Source organism: Choloepus didactylus, chromosome 18 (assembly GCF_015220235.1).
Source record: "Choloepus didactylus isolate mChoDid1 chromosome 18, mChoDid1.pri, whole genome shotgun sequence".
In the NCBI taxonomy this organism is placed as follows: domain Eukaryota; kingdom Metazoa; phylum Chordata; class Mammalia; order Pilosa; family Megalonychidae; genus Choloepus; species Choloepus didactylus.
The window spans coordinates 38,473,525-38,489,442 of NC_051324.1; the positions used below are offsets into that span (position 1 = coordinate 38,473,525).

The following is a 15,918-nucleotide window of genomic DNA, read 5'->3' on the forward strand; positions in this document are numbered from 1 at the left end:
TCATGCAGTTTAACTGGCAGTGTTTTTTTTTTTTTTTTCCCTTTCTTTCTGAATGGTACATAAATTAAGAGTGCACCCTACTAGTCACAGCATCTCTGATGGGATGAAATACACCATTTGCCAGGCACTTTTCTTCCCTTATGGTTCCACTTATCCTCCAACAACCCCATGAAGTGAGATTATTATCCCCATTTTATGGATGGGGAAACTGAAGGACAAACAGGCTAAATCATTTGCTAGAGGAGGTTATCACTCAAGAACTAATAGACTCTTAACCGCGAAGATATTTTTAACTAACAATTACTTCTCTACTGTGGCTCGGGAAGTCGTAACTTGAAACGTGAGAGGACAGGAAAAGAGTTCGCGCAGATGATTAAGCATCTGGCACTCACCACGGATCCGTCCCTTGGGGAGCTCGAGCTAACCAGGTAGTGTCTGTCTGGAGAAGTGCAGGGACCACACCCTCCCACTAATGGGAGAACCCCCACGTCAGGGACTGCTCTCGGGAGGGTCCACGTGTGTCTGCCGCCAGAGATGGTCAGACCCAATCCCAGAGCCCCTCCTCATCCTCACCCCCCACTCCCACCTGCTGGCCCCTCCCCAGCCAGGCTGGTTGGCTGTCAAGGCTCCACAACAGGATCCCAGCATTCCAAGGTTGTTCCCTCTCTGCTTGGAATGCTTTTGGCTAACTCCTGCTCATCCTTCCAATTCCCACTGAAACGTCACCTCCCCAGGGAGGTGTTCCCTGATTCCTCAGGCTGCTTTGGGATCCCCCCACCTCTATTACAATGAATTACCTATCTGCGTGAGTAGCTGTTCAACGTCGCCTCTCTCACTAGACCACAAGCTCCATGAGGACAGGGACTGCACCTGCCTCTTTAAGCACTGTATCCCAGCGCTAGCCTAGGGCCTGGCACACAATGGGTGCCCACCCGTCCCTTCTCTTCGCCTGGGCTCCCCCAAGAAGCCAGCAGGTGCCCCTCTGTCCAGGGACCTGAGCTTGGGTGTCTGTGGGCGTGGCCCCGAGTCCTCGCCCAGAGTCTGGGATGCTGACCACGGCTACGTCTATGCTGCGGCAATGGACACGAGCTGAGCTGGGTTTGGGTCCACACAGCTGCTTCTACCTGAAGAAAAACCAGTTCAATCTTCCCAGCTTGCAAAGGGTATCAAGTTAGACACGGGAAGGTGGGAGAACCTCCTGAAGGCCACACAGTGCTCACGTGGTCAATGATGGATCTGGATTCTAAGAAGTCTCCCATTTTATGCAAACCTAGGGCCTTTGCACACATTTTAAATTCAAGATTCCAAAATCCAGCAGGGATAATGGCTCAACTCTTTTTTTTTTTTAAGGTTTGATTTTAAAATTTAGAATAATGAATCCATTTGGAGTTTATTTGGGTATACAACATGAGATAAAGACCAAATAATAATTATGTTTTAAAGCAAGAGCTGATCAATTGCCTTATGGTCAACCAGGACATAATTCTCCCTTCTCACTCACTGTTTTAAATCATTCCTTTATAATAATTATACTCATATAAATATATTTAGTTTAGGCTCTTAAATCCTTTCTATGAACAGGTGTATCTCCATTTACCACACTGTTTTAATTACTGTAGCTTTACACTATATTCTGACATGTGGTCAAACGAATCTTTTTCATTTCTCTTTTTAAAAGCATTTTGTTATTTATTCTCATGCATTTCTTCTTCCAGGTAAGTTTTAGAATTACTTGGCTAGTCTCTAAAAATTACAATGGGCTTATTTGAAACTCTGTTAAACTTCAAAAATTAACTTAAGAAAAATTAACACCTTGGCTATTTTTGTATTCTCATGGCATATCTATTTTTTAAGTTCCTCAAAATAACATTACCTGCCCTGGTTAATTCCTCAGACAAGGAGATACAATTCTTTTTAAGACCAAGAAAAGTTTGATAAATTTAACACTAAGCCAGGAATGATTTGAAAGTACATAAAGAGCTTATCAAACAATACAGAAGAGGGACTCTTAGCCAAACCAAATGAAAACCCATTAAAACTAGATGGATCATGTGCCTGAATGGAATTTTACCATTAACTACCATTTATCCCATTTAATTAGTATTTTCTGGACACACAATAACTTGCACTAAAATACCGTTCTCTCGCCTTGAAATTTCTAATTATTGCTGCGACCCACACACTATTACGCCTCTCCACTGCTTTCTCCATCTTTCATGCCATTTAAGCAGGAAGATTTTCAATTATCTACGCAGGACAGACAGAGATACCTTTAAGGAAAGGGGCATAATATGCGACTCAATTTCTCTAAAAGCCAGGAGAGATCATTTTTAGTCAGAACAAACACACTTTGTCTTTTATCTTTTTTTTTTTTTTTGCAAATAAAGAGTAAAACAGGCTATTTAAAATATCCATTTAAATGCAAATTTTGATATCCCAAGAGAAAAATGTTAATCATTTAAATAGACAGGATTATCACCCACCCTCACTCACCACTTCTCTCCATTCCCAAATTTTAGCACACCCAAGTTCAAGCCGGCCAGGCAACCCTGGGTCTTTAAGAACTTCCACCCAGCAAAGAGGGTCAGGGAAAACGGGCTGGCTTTCCCTTCTTTTGAAAAAGGGGGCGAAAAGGAGAGAAAACATCATCAGGTATCTCCTGTGAGCTGGGCGCGGGGCAGGATGCTGCCAGGTGGGGACTAGCCTCACATACAAACGGGGAAACCGAGGTTCAGATGGGCATAGTGGTTTGCCCGAGTTGCACGGCTGCTGGGAGACCCAGTTGGGGATACAGGCCTGCACAGCTCTCCCTGCTTCCCTTGGACCCCGCTGTGTCCCCAGAGCCCCTAGACTCACCCAGCATCCCCATGCCGAGCATGAATGCGTCCATGGTGTAAGGCAGTCCCCGGGCCCGGCCTCTTGTCCCAGGTGGGAACATGACTTCTTTCGGCTGGGCTTTCTTACATTCTACCTGTTCAACAGAAGGACGAACAAATGAGATGCAAATGAATTCCACATAAATGTCAAATGCAAAACTGATCTGGTTAAGGAGCTAAGTTATTTTTAGCCTTGCTCCTTACTCACTGTAAAAATAGCCATGCCAGGTAAATGGCCTGCAAAATAAATATTTAAGAAAATACGCCACTTGTGCAAATCCTGCTTCGGAAAAACCTACAAGGATGAAATTGGGTTACTGGAGGGACAGCAAAAAATGTTAGCTCAAGATTTACATGGGAAGAAGTACAGACTGAAGCTTGTGCAGAGGGCAGGAGAGTTAAAGAGCCAGGCGATAGCTGTTTGACATGTGTGTCTGCGAATAACGATAGCGGTATAATAAAACTAATAATAATCATCTCTCATAATCCTTTGGCCCTTTACAGGTTTAGAAATTCCTTTCAGATTCCTTCAGGTTGGCATTCTCCACTTTAGATCATCTGATTCTCTTATTAAGCAGGAGGCCAGTTAGTCTTACCTCCATTTTACAGATAAGAAAACTGAGCATCAGAAGGCTTGAGTAATGGACCTAAGACCATACTCCAGCAGGTCGAGGCCTTGGAGCCAGAAGTTTTAAAGTTCTAGGTCAGCAAAGCTGCCATTTCAACAAAACAAAACAAAACCCTACGCCATCACACTCCTTAGTGAAACAATAAGATTAAACATCGACTCTGTTCATCTGGATTACTGGTTTCTCATTTTGCAGCTCCATCCTCAAGTGGCTGCTAATCTTTCCTCTCTGTTTCCCTTCTGCCTACAAAATTGCTTAATCCTCTTCTGCTTACACATCCAGAGATCACTTATTTGACAACCTTAACCATATGAAATACCAACTTCAAAAAATAAGTAAAAAGGTTTCCTGCTGAAGTTCCTGCACTGCTTTTACTAGAGCACTCGGGACTCACTTGCTTTTAGTTTACAGATATATTTAACAAGCACAGTTACCCAGTAATCAAGCCCATTGCTGATGAAAACGCAAGTTGTAGCCGTGAGGCAGGGAAGCTTATAGCAGCAAAAAGTCACAGTGTGACAGCCTGACAGTGATGAAGGGAAGAGAAGGATCAAGTATCTTATTTAAAAAGCGGTTTGAGATGTAGGAGCCCAAACTCCAGGTCGCTCAGAAGCTGCTGAGGGTATCGCCGTAACACAAAAAATTACTATTGTTTACAGTGGGTGTGAGATGTCAAGAAAAAGTTAAACTGTGCTCAGTATCCTCTGTTAAAAAGGGATATACTGGGTTACCTATTGTAGAGATACTGTCATCCCAAATAGTTCCATTAAAAGATATGTGGGTGTTCAAGGTTGGGAGGAAGCTTTAATTACCTAAAATATTAACTCCTTCAAAGGCACCAGATAACTCGGGTGCTGCTCTGCTCTTTAAAAGAATAACTGCAAATGCTTTTCTAAAAATGAACAAGATGGTTCAACACACGTGACTGTTACACTTAATATAAAAAGTATTTACAAATTAAAAGGGAAGAGATGACTATCCTGAAAAAGACATGGATAAAGGACACAAGCAGGCAATTCCTAAGCCGCCAATAATGAAGGACAGCTTTTCACTATTGCATTGGCAGTGCTAAAAAGGCACATCTTTTTGGAGGTCAAACTGGCAATATATCAAAAGCCATAAATGTACATACCCATTGACTTAATAATTCTACTTCTAAGAACTTCTCCTACAAGGGCTGGATGAAGCTCTTCACCACAAGCCTTAACTATAATTACAAACAACAACAACAAAAGAAGGAAACACCCCAAACGCCTAAGGATAGGGGATTGGTTAAGCCAAGTTTGGTTTATCCACGCTGACTAAATTACTACACAGCCACAGAAAAGCATGCGGTAAAAAAGCACGTAATTAGTGTTGGGAACCCCCTCCACCCAGGCAAACGAGAATGCATAGTCACCCTAACTGCAAAAGGTAAACAAGCAAATTATGGAAACTTTGTGGAAAATATGTATGTATCAAAGAGAGAGAGAGATAAAAACCACTACAGCTTCTTAAAGGGACTCTATTTTCTAATTTCTATTGTGCTTTTTGCTGTTTGTTTTTCCAATTTTAATTTTAATTTGAGTATTTCTGTTGCAAGTGGGTGGGTGGGTCGGGGGAAGGTGATTAAAAAGAGATTTTTCGATTTTTCTCATCAGCCCAGGGGTGGCGATGATTTCCTTTTGGACTCCAGGCCCTGAGCGGAGCAGGCTGAGATGCCTCATCTGCACGAGCCAGCCCAGAGCCTGGGAAGATGGGCGTGTGCGGTACAGGCAGACGGATAATTACTTAACGCCAACACCAGGAGCCCGAATTATGCTGCTAACCAGCTCACTTCCTAATAGCCCTATCGGTGACAATCTATTGCATTGTCTTATGAAAACCTGCTGCCTGTTCCTAGGCAACCTGATCAACGAAAATTTCAGGTTTATACAATTTTCATTTAGGGAACATAAAGGTTAACTGACTGTAATGGGAGTATTTTAAACAAACCCACCTACTCCTCCTCTCGCTGAACAGGGCTGGCAGCTCCTTTTAATTCTGCTCTCTTTCTGCGCTGGCAGTGTTCTGAGCAGCGCCAACCAAGTGGGTTCTGCTGACCACCTGCCGCGTGAACCGTGAGCGGGCAGAGGCTGTGCTGTATGCTCTCCGGGGAACCCTGGCACGTCCCTGAGTGACAGGGAAAGGTGGCAGTCACGCCAGGGAGCCTGGCCTGGTCGGCACTGAAGGCTTCTTGAAAGAGTCTCAGGATCAGGAAGCCTACCCACCCAGCTCCTGGCTCCTTTTATTATCTCATACAAAGAAAACACACAAAAGGGAAAGAAAGCATAGCTATTCTCGGCCTGAGTCCTTGCAATGGTTTGAGGGCTTGCTGAGGATGAAAGTTACGCCAGTCACTCATCAGACTGGCCGAGGCATCTCCCCCATCAGGCTGAGTTCCCAGAGCAGGCTTCGGGGTCTGCCCCCACTTTCCGGTCCCTCAGTGGTGTTCCGGAGCGTGTCCTGACTGACATGCTCGCTAGGGTCAAGAAGACCCAGTCTACCGAGTTCAACAGAGATGTGCTGAGGAACTCAACAAGACAGGCAAGTGCTAGGCTTTGGGAGGTGCAAAGAGATAAATAAGACAAGCTTGTATCGCCAAAAGCTCCCATTCTTTTGAAAAAGGACGGGCTCTGTCTTGGTCACCCAACTTGAACGTTAACACACTCATGCATCGACCTGCCCTCATTGCTTCCGGGCCTGTCAACCTTTGGAGCCTCTCGAGTTGGACTGTGTTGGGGTCAACCTCCTCTGCCATCCTTCACATTGGGCCCTGGGTAAGCCGGAGAGCTTGGCATGAACTACCAGTGTTAGTCAGACCAAAGCAGGAGAAAAAGCAGGCTATCTCCCCAGCTCTAGTCACGTACTTCGGTCATCTGGGCAGACACAATGTCCCATTCATCTACTGCTCGGCAACAAATTACCCTTAAACCTAGAGTCTTTGAACAACCAGTTTATTAGTCTTTCTCATGGTTCTGTGAGTTGTTGGGCTCAGCTGGGTTTTTGCTCTTGGCCTCTCATGTACCTGTGGCAGAGGGTGGCTGGGGCTGGGGCTGGAGCCATCTAAAGCCTTGGCTAGGGTGGAGGTCTAAGAGGGCTTCTGCAATCACCTGGCAGGCAGCAGATGCTGGTGCCGCTGGGACTGCTGATGGAGGCACCTACGTGGCTTCTCCATGTGGCTCGGTCATCTCAGGGCATGGCGGCTGGTTCAGGAGGGAGCATCCCGAGAACGAGAGAGACCCAGGCAGAAGCCCCGCCACCTGGCCTCGCTACACCCAACTGGACGGAGTGTTACATCTGCCACATCGCACTGGCTGCACAAGTCCAGCCTAGGTTCAGTGTGGGAGGGCTGCACACAAGGGCTGAACCCTAGGAGGTGGGGACTGTTGTGCGCCGTCTTTGGAGACCACCTACCGCATGTGACTGAGGAAAGGCAGTGAGCAGAGAGGGTAGCAGGAGTCATTCGCTCCACTCTTGGCATCTGGCAGACCGGGTTCCTGGGGCAGTGAGCACTGAGGATGGCTTTCACCGTGGGGCAGAGGGCAGGGCACAGGCTCTCCCCTCCTGGTGCAGCCCACGGCCAACAGATGCCACATGGAGCTGCATCTCATGGTCGCCAGGCCTCTTGCTCCAGCTGTTTCAGCCCCACCCCCTAAATAACCCATTTATGGTAAATGCTCCCCACCGTCCACTCTCTACAGGGCAGCTCTGGGGTGGGGGTAGAGTCTGGAGGAAGGAACATCTCCAAGTCTTGATCCTTGAGTCTCTTCAATCAACAGTTTAGACTCCACCTCGGCGGCTTCCGCAATGGCAGTCAAAAAAAGTCTAACTGGAGCAGGAAGAAATGCATCAGGAAGTTCCATTCAGAAGCCACCTGTGACCAACAGCTCATGTCAGGAAGAGTCAGTCAGCATTTTCAAGGTTCACAGCTGGCAAAGCCACAAGCAGCAAGCCCTTACCAGGGGCCGAATGCCAAGGATGTGCCACCCCCTGCCCCCCAAGGGTGGGATTTATTTTAAAATTTCATTCTCCAAATATGCTGTTTTGCTTGGCAAACTGGCCTTGGAGAAGAGGGTACGGCTTCATGGTAACCCCCTCAGTTACAGCTTCAGAATAACAACCTAACTGAACCTTCTTTAATGACAGGACAACTAAGGCAGCAACATGTGCCTCCAGAGAACGAATCAGAGGCAGGAGGGAAGAGGGGTGGGGGTGCCGCGTCCCATTCGAGTCCAAAGTAACTCAGCAAGGAGGCTGGCGGTTGTCTGTAACCCTCTAGAGGTAATTTCAAATTTACAGACAATGTGCGAGCAAAGCAAAAAGAACATCAACACACCCTTTACCCAGATGTACCTATTGTTGACATTTTGCCCCATCTGCTTTCTTCATTTGCCCACTTGAGCTTTATAGCTACATCTACATCTATAGGTAGTTTTTTTTTTTCCTGAACCACTTGAGAGTAAGTTGCATACATCATGTATAAGATTAAGGACATGCTCTTATACAACTACAGTATAGTTATCAACTTCTGGAAATTTGATATTGATACAATACTTTAATCCACCTTCAGTAGTCCTATTTTGATTGCCCCAATAATGTCCTCTTCAACATTATGTATATCCATCCATCTTATGGGAAGGGAAGCTGAGGCCTGGAAACCTCAGGCACCTACCCCCTGGTTGCAGACCCAGCGTGTTCCTAGTAGGGCTGGGATTTGAACCCAGCTCTGCCTGATGCCACAACCCACACTCTTTTTATGGGTGTGTGTGGGGTAGGTGGGGGTCCCACACCCTCTCTGAGGGGGGACACTTTGGGAGAAGGCCCAGGGACTTCAATGGGGATGCCTCCCTGCAGCTCCTGAGCTCTGGGAAGCTGGAGACGTGAAAAGGCTTTTGTTTTCCCCTGGTTTCTGCAGCCCCGGGGGCCGGTCTGGGGAAACCCAAGCTTTGATTTCCCGCCAAGACAAGGAAACTCTGTCTAGCTTGAAGAGGCCACTGTTTGCAGTTTCATCTCTCACCCCAAACAGGTCATGTTAGAAACTCCTTCTCCACTAGGGAGGACAGACCTATCTCAAAGGATGCAACTCCCCACCGTTACCCAGATGGACCTGCCGGCTACCTCACGGGGACGGCCCAGAGCAAAATGAAAACCAGGGCTCTTTGTTCGACAATTTAGAGTTTCAACGTGGCAACAGCAGAACATTAAACCAAGCACAAGGCCATTCTGAGCACGGGCCCTTCCTGCTCAAGGGATATCTTTTGTACAAAAGTTGAAGAGAGGTTTATGGAGTAATAAAGTGAGGGGATGGCACGCTCACAAACAACCTGGTGGAGGGAAGGTGGGGCCCGTGGCCCTTCTTCCAGAGGAACCCGAGCCCATCACTCCCTGTGGGACCCTCTGAGCTAGGCCGCCCCTTCTCTGTTTGGCTGTGTGCCTCTGGTTCTCGGTCTATGGAGCTGCTCTGCTTCCCCGGGGCTGGGGCAGAGCAGATTCCGTACTGAGGCGCAGGAGGACGCGGCTGCCCGAGGGCAAGGTGTGGCCCCACATATCCTGGCAGCTGTGGCGGGAGGGCCCAGCCCCTGAGCCCGGCAGGGGAAGGGTGCCTTGCCATCTGCCACACCTTCCCTCACCAGCGCAGCCTTGCTGCCCTCGGCCCACTCAAGAGGCTTTCCAGCTGGTCACTGCTGATGCTGGAAAGAGAGTGGATACGAGGGGTTCTAGGCTCCCTCACCCCCTCCGACCTTCCCCGGACACTGTCCTTGGAGGTAGGGCGCACTGTGCAGCCCGGCACCGGTGGACCCAGCCATAGAGGCGGTGGAAGAAGGGGTCACCATGCACACAGATGTGGGAAGACTGCTCCTCTCGGGGGACTCAGGCCTTCCCAGCACTTGCGCTTGTTGTAAACAGCCGGACCGAGCTGTGCAAAGCTGGGATGGTCCTGCAGGACACAGCATCGCGACGTGGTCTCTCCGGGGAGCAGGATGGCTCTGGGGAGGAAGGACTGTGCACAACAGTTACCGTCTCCTCCCAGGCTCGGAGACTGAGTGACATCTACCTGTAATGGCGCCTGGCACACAGGCGCTCTCCACACCCCCACTGAACCGACTCCTCCTGTCCTGGGGATGCCTTATCTGCCCAGGAGTGACAGCAGGAAAGGAGCCGAGGCCCCAGGAATGACTTGTTCAAGATCACGGCAGCCAACGACAGCCCAGACTCACTCCTCCCGCCCCGACGGCCCTTCCCTACCACCCTCTACCCAGTCCCCAAGGCCTGCACATAGGCTATTTCTTCCACAAAACCGTCCTCAAGTCTGGCTTCCAGAATTAATTTTCCCACAACTTTCAAAATTAATTTCAGCCTCTGTTTCTTCTGCTTAGAGTTTTGGTCTAATCGATGACGGCAAAGTGAAACAGGCCATAAACCAGTAATATTTAGCACCTACAGGGTGGGGTGTGGACCCAAGGAGGAATGTGACAGGGAATGGCTTCTCCCTGTGAAGACCCGGGGTCTGGGAAAGGGGTGGGGAGGAGCTGGTCTCCGACACCCTCCGGACGTGCACTCCCGGTAACTGCAGCCTTCCACCCTGCCCAAAGCCGGGGTGGGGGGCGGTGGGGGTGGGGGCTCAGTCATGTTGTAGCAGGTTTCACCGTTTGCTTCACATCCTGGCTCTCTGAGCCTAATTTCTCTGGGCCTCATTCTTTCATCGGCAAAACAGAGAAAAGGCTGTACCTACCTCGGAGGCTATAAGTGAGCTAATCCTACAAAATGAGTTCAATCACAGGAGTTGAACTACTGGAAAAAGTGAGCTGAACTAGGATGAGTCACCTGTTACCCTCCTCCACATCAAGCCCAGGTGAGTGTGCCTGAAGGTGATGAAGCCAGCTCACATCCCTGTTTATTTAAATCTGGAGGGCTGGGGAGCAGAGAGGAAGACAGAAAGTGGCCGCTCCCCCAGCCCAGCGCTCTTGGCATATACTGCAGCTGATTTTCTCCTTAACGTCTCCCCACCTGCCAGCCAGGGAGAGACCAATCTCCCTGCCTTCACCAGCAAGGTACACAACAGGACCTTCATCGGCTGTGCTGTTTGGGGGAAAAGCTGATGGTGGCAGCAGCAGCTGCTCTCCTTTTTATTTCTGGGAACCTGCAAGGGCATTTCAAAGTAAAAAGAAACCTCAGCCTCCAGCAGGTGCCCAAATTCTGCCCTAAGGCTGAGTGCTTACCCCCAGCCCATGGTGGGCTTTGCAGGGAGATGTATGGAGAGGAATTTAATTGCTCTATTTAACAAAGAATAAGAGGCACAACTAGAGCATTAGCTTGAACTTCCCTGGGAAGTCGGGCAAAAGTAGCAGGGAGGGGAGGCCAAAGGAAGAAGGAACAGGGGAGAGCCCCAGGCCTCAGGGAAGGGGCAGCCTCTTCCGGGGTCTCCGTGCTCCCCTTTCATGACCCTGTACCCTAGGGTGGTGGTTAGGGGGTGGTTGTGGCAGTGTGTGGAAAAGCCCAGATCCTGAGGAGGACCCTCGCCCACCCCAGCCCTCCCCGCTGTGACGCTGCCAAAGGACAAGTGAAGGGCAGACACAAACAGGCTGGACAGCAGGCAACCAGGGGCCAGTGTGGCCAAGGCCATGCCCTGCAGGAAAAATTACCTCTGCCTAGAGAGCAAGCAGCATTGCCCACCCAGCTGCCCCCTCCCCACCCGAGCGTCACTCCGCTCCTCATTAATGGGCCTGCACACGACGCCACCGCGTGTGTGTGGGAGGCACAGTGGGGGGCCGGGGGCAGGGTCTCTCCCTCGTAAACATGAGATTCACTTATTAAATGCCTCTCTGGCATTGCCTTTTTTGCCTTCATCCTGCTTGTTTAATATTGCATTTGACATTCTCATTTTATAAATGGCAACAGAAGCAGAATGGATGGCTAAAATTAGCTCACGCGTGAGAATGATGCTAAAAGAGGATCACGAACACAGGAGCCTAGTTAATTCCACCCACATCACACACACCCCCTTTTGGGGTGGCTCCCGACTGGGCTCTCAGTCTATGGGGCCTGAGCAGCAGCAGCCTGGGGGAGGAGAACAAGCCAGTTGGGGGGTCCCCTGCTGCTAGGGGCACCCAATGTTGACCTAGCCTGGGGCCTGCCCCTGCAGACGGCTTGGCTCCCGAGTCCTTGAGGCCAGCCCGGAACTCTGCTGCTTTCTGGTCCTCCATCCCCTCCTGCCCAGAAGCCACCGATCTGGGAATCAATCCCCCAGGAGTACACCGGGCCGGAGGGTGCCAGGCCCCAGATCTCACAGGCTTTGCTCTTAGAAGTGCATTTTCTGGAATCTCCCAAAAGCATGATGCAGCTGAAGAGCTGGACTGAGCTCCCTGGAGACCCAGAAACCTACTTCTCCGGGGGTGAGGGGCTGGGCACCTTCTCTCCTCAGGACCCGCTTCTGGACAGAGGCTCTGCGAGCCCACCTCATACCACACTCCCTGTGCATTTTCCCGACTGCTTTTAATCTCTCGGAGGTCCTTACCTTATGATTATTTTTCAACAAAAATGATTCTAAGAATAATGATAAAGAGGATGACAATGACAACAGTAGTAAAAACATCCATTGCTCTGTAGGGTGTGCTCTGGCCTGGCTCTGTCCTGAAGCCCGCACAAGTCTTCCCTCTCAGCAGCTCTCTGAGGTGGGCACCGGCATTCCCCGCTTTACAGAAGATGCAGCCCACCCAGGCGCAGAGAAGCTAACAGGCTGCAGGGCTAGGAGGTGACGCAGCCGGATATCCCACTGCACGGCCAAGTAGCTGCGCGGCGCCCTGGGGGGTACAGGGGTGAGGGGCATGTGCCCTCTCTGCTGGGAAGGCCTCTCTGGCTGACACCCCCAGCTCGGACCGTTCCGTCACTCCCTACCTGCTCGGTGCTCGGGACCTCCTCCTAGGATGGAGGTGCTGAGGCCTTAGGAGGCTGCTGTCCATCCCAAACCCCAGTGTTTGTCTGGGCACCACCTACGGTCCAGTCCTCTGCCTAATAACATGCCGACGCATCAGTGACAACGATGACCACTTGGAAAAGTCTTTCCTTGGCTCCTTGGGACAAGCAGCACCGTGACAGTGCCCAGCTAGATCGGCTTAGGCCGGGGATCAGCACACTATGGCCTGCGGACCAAATTGTCTTGCTGTCTGTGTTTGTGCATAAAGTTGTATTGGGACACAGCCGCACCCCTCCGTTTACATATTGACTGTGGCTGCTTTCATGATAGACAGAAACCTTATGGCTATCAAAGCCTAAAATATTTGCTATCTGGCCCTTTATAGGTAAAGTCTGTTGGCCCTTGGTTGAGGCCACAGAGAGGAATCTCATGGTTACCAAGGGAGTTTTCAGGAGGGCTGATTCTCTCAAGGCTACCAGATCACATGCCCTACAGAATCGGCCGAGACCTCCCAGGGTCAGGAGCCAGACCCAGGTTTGACATAAGCTGCAAAAAAGCAGCCATCACCTTCCTTTCCCATTTCAGAGAGGAGGAAGCAGGCGCAGGCAGCTGGGGTACTTGCCCACGGCCACGGAAACGGCGGGTCTGGGATTCAGGCCCCTGGTCCAGCGCCCACGGTGCCTCTAAACGACCCAGCAGGTCCTGACGTGGGGATGAGGACATGCACGCGGCAGCCTTTACTTTGATATATGCGCCTCACGCTTGTTCACTGGGGTGTTAGTGGTATTCTCTACAGTCGATGCGCAGGGGTAGGGTTGGGGGTGGGGGGAGACCCTGGGCACTGGGAGCCTCTTCTGGAGATCTGGTCTCCGGTCATGGGACGGTGCTGAGATCACCAGTCCAACCTGGGCACCTGGGTGGCAGGCCCAGCTCGTCCCAGCTCCGTGCTCTGGGGCTTCAGTTCCACCTTTTCTGGTACCTTCCTGCTGACATTAGAGGACGATTTAGGACCCACAACTCCCATGTCATCTATCATTAGCAGTGATCTAGCCCAGCGCTTCTTAGACTTTAATGTGCACACCTGGGATTTGTTAAAATGCCGATTCTGACTGGGTAGGTCTGTGGTGGGGCCTGAGACTCTGCAGGTGACGCCGAGGCTGCTGGTTCATGAACCACACCTGGATCATCGAGGGTCTAGCTACCTCCTCTTCATTTCCAGACAACTGACACCCAAATAAGTACGCTGTGCTTTACTCATAAGGTGCTCAGCACATTTTTGCAAACGGGGTCACCTTAACAGAATAAAAGGATTGTTTAAATGAATCCTATAGTTGTCCTTGTACAAAGCAAATAAAAACTCCTTATATTCACCAGTTTTTCATATATTAGGTTTGCCTAGCTTGGCAACAGGGTACTATGGAAAGAACACCGGGCTTAGAGCTAGAACGACCCAGGTTCAAATCCCAGCTCTAGCGCTTGGAACTGAGTGACCAAGGACAAAGTTCCTTCAACCTGAGCTCCAGTGAGCACATCTGTAGAATGCGACAGCGACCCCCCCACCTCAGGACGCTGTGAGGACTCAAGGAAATGGCGCTGCCGATGGCCCTCTCTCTCCCGGGGTCTGGGGAACATCCGTTTCTTCTGTTGACTCAGTCCTGGGAAAATGCTCTACCCCAGGCGCCTTCCCCCACCAGCCACCTTTCAAACCGTACCCCTAGTTCTTACCCGGTGAGGTGGGCTTTGCCTCCCTGACTCCATTTTGAGGCGGGGACTGAGCCAGGCCTCTGAGGAAGGCCGAGCTGGTCCTTTGTGAATTCCCTCCTCCCTCCCTCCACTGCCAGGAGGCTGCCGTGCTCTGGAGGCAAACCAGGAGCCCCTGCTGCCCGGGGGCCTGCTTCCATCAGATGGACGTGGTGGGAGGCGTCAAGTCGCACTCGCAGCGGGGCAGGGCGGCCAGAGAGGAGACCTTCTCCGAAGGGTCCCTGTGTGTGTGTTTATTGACAGAGAGTTTGCACTCTGACCTGTGCCAGGAGTAAGAGGTGGGGTCTCGGCTCTCAGAGCTCAGCCCCTCGTCCACCTGCCTCTGGGGCAGTGGAGGAAAAGGCCTGGAGACCCGCAGCCAACCCGGACCCCGTAAGATGGAGCTTGACCCTTCGCCCCAGCCAGGAATCCAGCCCTGGCTGGCTGTGTCTCCTCTGCTCCACCCTCAAGAGAACATGGAGCCACGGGGGCAACAATAGCCTTGGAAGGCCCGTGGCCCTGCTACATGACCTCTAAAGTCCCTTTCAGCCCGGAGAGAGGGTGCAGCCTAGTGGTTACAGACGTGAGCTCTGGGGTACAACTTTCTGGGCTTGCATTCTGGTGCTGTTACATGCTAGCCATGTGACCTTGGACTTAACCTCTCTCTGCCTTAACATGCTCATCTGTAAAAAGGGAATAATGATTATGCCTACATCAGAGTAAGGCATGATAATCAAATGAGATGAGGCACATGAAGCGTTTAGCAGAGCTGTTGCTGGCACTCCAAACAATGCCAGTTACTCACAGAACCTGTGTGTGGGAGGGGGTCAGGGGAGGTCTTTTTGACCACCCCACCCCACCCCCACCACCCAGTAGGGGAGTAAGGCCGGCACTTACTGGTGGAGGGTGGGGGGTGTGACCCCAGCTTCTTGGCAGCAGCTCTCCTGGACTGCAGAGGAGGGCCCTTATTTTATAAAGGCCCAGGAGATCCGCCACCCAAATCAGATAAGAAAGATACTCCAGAGCCATGACGTACCTCATGTGCATGTGGTCCCTCATCAAATCCCTTATTCATTCCACAACTATTTATAGAGGGCCTACTAAGTGCCAGGCACAGGAGTACTGGATTAGGATCGGAAGACCTGGATTCAAGCCCTATCTTTGTTATGAATCAGAGGTGAGACCGTTCTTATTTGTGAATATGAGAAAATTGTAGCTTGAGGCATGTTCCTGCCAAATGCGTGGAGAGATTGTGAGGGTTAAACGACACCCGTCTTTACAGTTTCAAAGCACAGTCCAGTTTATACAACACTCCTACGTACATTCTCACAACTGTTCGCCTTCCTGCTTGGCAGTCTCTGGGTTCTCAGAGTCTTTCCGGATCCCTCATTTGAATTCTGTCCATAGCACAGTTTAAATTCATTTCTTTTTCTTTGGGCCTCAGAAGTAGAAACCAGGATAACAGAATCCAAAGTAATTCATGATTCAGGCTCTTCAACCAACACCCTTTAAACTGCACCCTACTTTGGAGGAAGGGGAAGCTTGCTGGGAGGAAGACTTTTCAACCATGATGAGGTTGAGGATGACAGGAGCAAACGCTTATTAAGCTCATACTCTGTGCTTGGCATGTGTGAGGCCTTTCTGCACAGTATCTCATCCAATCTCAACAATCTCATGAGGTGGTACCACTACCATCCCTGTTTCATTGGAGGTCGGTGAGAATCAGTGACCCACCCCC

The 15,918-nt window shown here is 50.3% G+C and overlaps 1 protein-coding gene across 7 annotated transcripts in view; it reads right to left on the minus strand.

Moving 5' to 3' along the window:
- MSI2 (musashi RNA binding protein 2) overlaps window positions 1-15,918 on the minus strand; it is a 392,076-nt gene that overhangs the window by 54,304 nt on the left and 321,854 nt on the right. For all 7 annotated transcript variants that reach the window (XM_037810398.1, XM_037810396.1, XM_037810395.1 and 4 more), the window contains exon 9: window positions 2,857-2,971. In XM_037810398.1, the coding sequence (XP_037666326.1) occupies window positions 2,857-2,971 (115 nt within the window). The remainder of the gene's footprint in view (window positions 1-2,856; window positions 2,972-15,918) is intronic.